This window comes from Calidris pugnax, unplaced genomic scaffold (genome assembly GCF_001431845.1).
Source record: "Calidris pugnax isolate Ruff unplaced genomic scaffold, ASM143184v1 scaffold70, whole genome shotgun sequence".
NCBI lineage: Eukaryota > Metazoa > Chordata > Aves > Charadriiformes > Scolopacidae > Calidris > Calidris pugnax.
In genome coordinates, this window is record NW_015090862.1 from 6,245,726 (window position 1) to 6,251,651 (window position 5,926).

At 42.1% G+C, this 5,926-nt stretch overlaps 1 protein-coding gene across 1 annotated transcript in view; it reads left to right on the top strand.

Annotated features, from left to right (window-relative positions):
- The window catches only part of RFX7 (regulatory factor X7), a 30,612-nt gene extending 25,063 nt beyond the window's left edge, over positions 1 to 5,549 (top strand). Inside the window, exon 9 of the mRNA XM_014944645.1 lies at positions 1 to 5,549. Coding sequence (XP_014800131.1) covers positions 1 to 1,520 — 1,520 coding nt within the window. The 3' untranslated portion in view covers positions 1,521 to 5,549.
- Positions 5,550 to 5,926: the final 377 nt, after the last annotated feature.

Here is a 5,926-nt window from a genome sequence, read left to right on the forward strand (position 1 = left end):
CGCCCACCCCCACCCCGACTCCCACACCCACCTCTGAAATGATCGCTGGGTCTCAGAACATGTCCCGAGAAAGCCCTTGTTCGAGGCTGGCTCAGACGACTCCCGTGGACAGCGCTCTGGGAAGCAGCCGGCACACGCCCATCGGCACCCCGCACTCGAACTGCAGCAGCAGTGTCCCTCCAAGCCCTGTGGAATGCCGAAACCCCTTTGCGTTCACTCCCATCAGCTCCAGCATGGCCTACCACGACGCCAGCATTATATCCAGTAGCCCTGTGAAGCCGATGCAGCGCCCTATGGCCACCCATCCTGACAAAACCAAGCTGGAGTGGATGAATAACGGCTACAGTGGCGTCAGCAATTCGTCGGTTGCAAACCACGGCATCCTGACGAGCTACCAGGAGCTGGTGGAGGACCGCTTCAGGAAACCTCACGCTTTCGCCGTTCCTGGCCAGTCGTACCAGTCTCAGCCGCGCCACCATGATACGCACTTCGGTCGAGTGACTCCCGTCTCTCCCGTGCAGCACCAGGCAGCCCCTGTCAGTAGCACCACCAAGCAAGAGGGCTTTGCTGTTCCTGCTCCTTTGGACAACAAAGGAACCGGTTCCTCTCTCAACAACAGTCTGAGGTGCCGGAGTGTGAGCCCTGCTGTCCATCGCCAGCGTAATCTCAGCGGAAGCACCGTTTACCCCGTTTCAAATATCCCACGCTCTAACATGACGCCTTTTGGAAGTCCGGTGACTCCTGAAGTTCACAATGTATTTGCTAATATCCATGCAGACACCAGTGCCAATAACATAGCGCAAAGAAGCCAGTCGGTCCCCTTGACTGTGATGATGCAGACGGCCTTCCCATCTCTTCAGAAACAAACAAACACTAAAAAAATAACCAACGTGTTGTTAAACAAACTCGATTCTGATAGTGATGATGCAGTGAGAGGTTTGGGAATGAACAACATGCCCTCAAATTACACAGCCAGGATGAATCTCACTCAGATTTTAGAGACATCCGCCGCTTTTCCTAGTGCCAACCCACAAAATATGATCAATTCCAGCACTTCAGTTTATGAATTCCAAACACCAAATTACCTCACGAAAAACAGCAGCACCGATCAGATCAGTTTTTCTTCTGGAGATAACCAAGCACAATCAGACATCGGAGAGCAGCAATTAGATTTTAGCAGCACTGTAAAAGACATTTTAGGGGAGGACAGTCTGCCAACAAACCAGCAGCTGGTGAATCAGGTGGCATCAGATCTCAATAACGTTGCATCTGTCTTTTCCAGCGACATCAGGTTGTCTTCCGAGCTCTCAGGCAGCATTAACGATCTGAACACTTTAGACCCAAATCTACTGTTTGATCCAGGTCGTCAGCAGGGACAAGACGATGATGCTACACTGGAGGAATTGAAAAATGACCCCTTGTTTCAACAAATCTGCAATGAATCCATTAACTCAATGACTACATCAGGTTTTGAGTGGATGGAGAGTAAGGATCATCCTGCTGTTGAAATGTTGGGTTAGTCTTGTTTTATAATATGTATGTAGCACACTGTATCTAAAAGACAGACGTATTGTATTTGTCTTAATGGAAGTGCCTCCCGCAGCAGAAACACTTGCTATGTATCGTGGCATTTTAAAAAAAAGTTTGCTGTACCGTTGCTCATTCTTCAGCAGGGAAAAGGCAGTCTTACCAATTTTAAACAAATCTCTGAAGGTGATGGGCTATCAAAGAGCCAGTATTGAAATTTGAAATTTATAGTGTTTCCCATTCAGCATTTCTTATTGTAGTAACTAAAGCAGTGGTTAATAGCCAGCCAGCAGTGACAGCTGTGGTTGCGGCTTTGGGAGGGTTTTAAGTCGAGCTCGTTAGACGGCTTCCCGTACTTTGTATTGCTTGTTACTTCTTAACAGATGATCCTTACTGACCTTTGCTCTTCAGGTCTGAAACGCAGGGTGCCTGCAGGTATGTAGGGGTGGGGAGTGGGTACAAGTGAACCGGGGTGACGTGCAGGTGCCTGACCTTGAGCCCTGCTCAGCGGTGAACTGTGGGCAATCTCTGTGGCACTGGGGCCATCGCCATCTCTAGTCAAACACAGGGGGAGGAAAAACTAACAGGGATGATCAAGGAAAAAGAAAGATGCACTAAATCTTTTATTTAAGCGAAATAAATCTATGTAGTTATTTTAGCCATTAATGTTCATTACATACTTGATATTTTAGTTCTCACTTCTATGTTTTTATATTAGGTAAAATTAATGCAAAAAGGTTTTGAGCACTGAGATTTAATCTAGGCATAACACCCTATTTTAAAGCGATAGGTACTGTTTAATTATTTATCAACATTAGAGAAGGAACGTGATATTTTCCCTCTTTTTGTTTTTTAAATAAAGGAGCTGCTGGAGCTCATTAAAATACTATTTTTAAAGATTCATTTTTTAAGTTTGCTCTTTCCTAAGGTAGTTGAGGGTGTAGGAAGATGTTCTTTTCTCTGTATTTCAGTAGGTTGAGCCTTTCTGTCTTTCTTGCTTGCTCTCTTTCTCTCAAACAAAAGATGACTAAAATATTAGAAAATGTGGTTGATCTAAAAATATTTCATATAGAGCCATAATACTGCCAGGCACTTTACAGATACACAGTAAGACACGTGATCTTTCTTTAGGTAAAACTTTTTTTAAAAGTACTTACTGTTTTAGAAGCCTGAATTCCATTTTCATAAGTGATTTGACAGGACTGGTGAATCTAAATTTTTTATTTTTATTTTTTTTTTTAGAAGTCCTTAGCTGCCCGTCTGGAAAATGAGATTTACACTTCTGCCTCACTAGTTCACTTGCACCAAAAAATACTTTTTGTTTTTTCATCATGGCATGGATCTCTCTAATGGTCAAAACAGAGAGGTACTTGACTGGCCATGGCCCTGATGCTAGAAAGAGGACGTGCAGAGGTGAGCTTTTCCAAAAGAAGTGATGTGCTGAGGATGCTACAGTAGCATCCCTCAAGCTTAGTATAAAATTGATTTTTTTCTCCTGTGAATTGACACAAAACTGAAAACAGAGTGGAAAACATTTTCTTCTCTTGCATTATTTTTCTGAATGAGCAGTCATGAATTTATAAAGGGGGAAGCACAATAAGCCTCCCTAGATTTACTTGAGGGGAAGATGCTCAGATTTTTCGGGTGATGTTTTTAAGTGTGTGTGTTTTTAAGTGTCTTGGTGGTCTTCTGTTTCTTCAGTTTTTGCTAATGACTTGAGATCCCAGCACTGGTCAGTGGTTTTGGCGGTGCTGACTCAACTTGTGCTGCTGCATTGGCACTTGAGGTGCTGGTGTGCCACGGCTTCTCTTGCTCTTGCCCCAATTCATCGCCTGTCTGTGGCCTCTTCTGCAGGGACAAACAGTTGTGCCAAGCTATAGCACCTTATGGGGGCCTGGTTTCACTGTGCTTGCTTCAGAAGTTTTGCCGCCTTGTCAGGAACAAACTTGGAGGGTTGAGATCCCTCCTTGAAGCACGTGGACGTGCGATGGTGTGGTTTGCTTCATTAAAGACCAAGTCGCCCGTGTAAGTTTTGTTAAGGAAATGGGGAGGAGACTAAAAACTGCATGGTTGCCTTCTGCTTGTTGTCTTGCCAGGTGTCTGTCAGTAAGGCTTGAACAATTTCTCTTATAAGTTGCTGAAGGCAGGGCTTGAGTTCTGTACCTGCCCGTGGCCTTTCGCTAGAGGTGTGTTGGGCATCCTCTTACCTTGTTGACTTCACTGGGTCCAAGAGACACTCGGCACCTCTCTTTTTTTTCCCCTGACCCTGTGTGAAGTGCCAGCACTACCGTGAATAGTGAAACCTGCCTTCGACAGAGGGGCCCGGGGAGGACGCGGGTGCGGGTGCTGCGGGGAGAAGCCACAGAGGTGCTGCAGCAGCCCCTGCGTTCGCGGGACGCACTGGCCTCGCCTCCGGGTCACTGACACAGAGACTGAGGTGGGCTTGGGGGAAAGAAGTTTTTGCCTAACTCTGCTAGTAGTTTTTTAAGAACATTTCTCAGAAAAGCAAGAGTGGGTTTAAAGCTGATGTGTTCGAAATTATGCAGCCGTCACCAAAGGTTTTTAAAAGTGCGTTTAAAATTATTTTTAAATACAAGCATTACATTGGGCCTAAACATGTGACTTAATTAGCAGAAGTATTCTATAATCAGTGGATTTAAAGCAAATATATGTTTAATTTAAGAAGTGTTAAATTTGATAAGGATTGTTTCAGTAAAATCCAAGGCACAGGCACAGCTTTGTACATTGGTATGTATTATTTTAGAGGTGTTTGTGTGTTGGTGTTATAATTAATAATGTTAGGTCCCTACTCTTAGTGCTAGTTAGTTCTTTACGATACATTGAGACAGAGCACTACTGCACACCAAAGTATGCAATACCCAAAGGAAGATTCTGTGATTCTAACATGTGGAAGCCTGTCTGTGTCAGATACTCCAAAACTAAGAATTTGAGACAATTCTGACCCCTTGTTTACATTATTGGCTTCCTACTAACATGAGAAATAAATTATTTTGATAGCAGTTTTTGCTAAAGTATACAAACTAGTGAATTTGTACCCTGTGTACAGTATTGCAGCAAACACTTTAAATTTGGTTGGTTGGTTAGTCCAGCAAACTTTCTGGGTTCATATATTGCACTAAAATTCTGTTGAACCTGTGGCAGGCACATTCCTTAGGATAAATGCAACAAATACGGCCCACAGATTAAAAAAATAAAAAGGCAAAACAAAAAAAAAACCTTTTTAATGTGTTTCATTATTAAAAGGCAAAATGTCATTAAAAGTGACAGGTGAAATTGTCTTATGTAGCAATGTGCATTGATCTCAATGAGATATTTCTATTTCTTATTCTCTTACATGAGAATATTACAGCAGGAAAAATTAAGTTTAGTTTGCTTCACCATGTTAATACATGATCACAAAACGTGCATGAGTGTTAATGACTTAATCTTGTACAGTACTAGATATATTCCTGTAACCACTTTTATTTTTTTTATTCTTTTGCTGTATGGAAACTGGTTCAGTGTTAACCAGGTGAGCATAGTTATTCACAAGTTATTTACTTTTTTATGTTAACTAATTCAGCTTAGTTATTGTTGAATATGTTCCTTTCTTGGATTATTTTTTATTGTTCTGGTGTTGAAAAACATTTTTGCATCATTTTATCATGATAAGAATTCATGAAGTAAATAATTTGCAAATAATTGCAATAAGCACTGACTTCTGAACTGAAAAGAAGGAAAGCGTTTCTTGTGCAGTGCATCTGAGGTTCATATAATAGTCTTGTACTATACTGTGCTTTATTTACTGCACCGTAAGGAAAGAAAAACCCCTGTTCCACGTTTTCATTTAGTGCAGGAAATCCAGTTTCTCCCCTCTTCCTCAGTGTTTTGTTGTCTGTTGTACTGCTGAAACTACAGTAGTTGAATATTGCAGTAGCATTTCAGTTATTTTTTTTATTGAAAGTGCTCAAAAATTGTTTTTTAAATGTTTTCAAAAACAATAAAAACATTTTATATTAAAATGACTTCTGGAGTTTTTCTTTATATGGAAAATGTGTTAAAGTTGACCTAAAATACAGAGCTTTCTAGTTTTTGGGAGGACGGATCACAGCTGCCCTGTTGTAGGGACGAGCCCAGTCACACACGTGGAGCTGAGCATGAAGCAGCGGTGCCTTGCTCAGTCTCTCGGAGTTACCTGAGAGGTCAGTGGTAATGGGCTTCTCACCATTCACTTTGTCTTTATATTCCATTTCTGTAGGTCTCCCTTTTCAGTGGAAGGTACTTTTGTGGTAACACTGTTATGTTTGGGGGATGAAAACAGCTGCAGCTCACAGTTGAACCTGACTGTTCGAATTTGCCATCAAACATTAAAATAATATTTTGGTCAAGGCTGTACTTG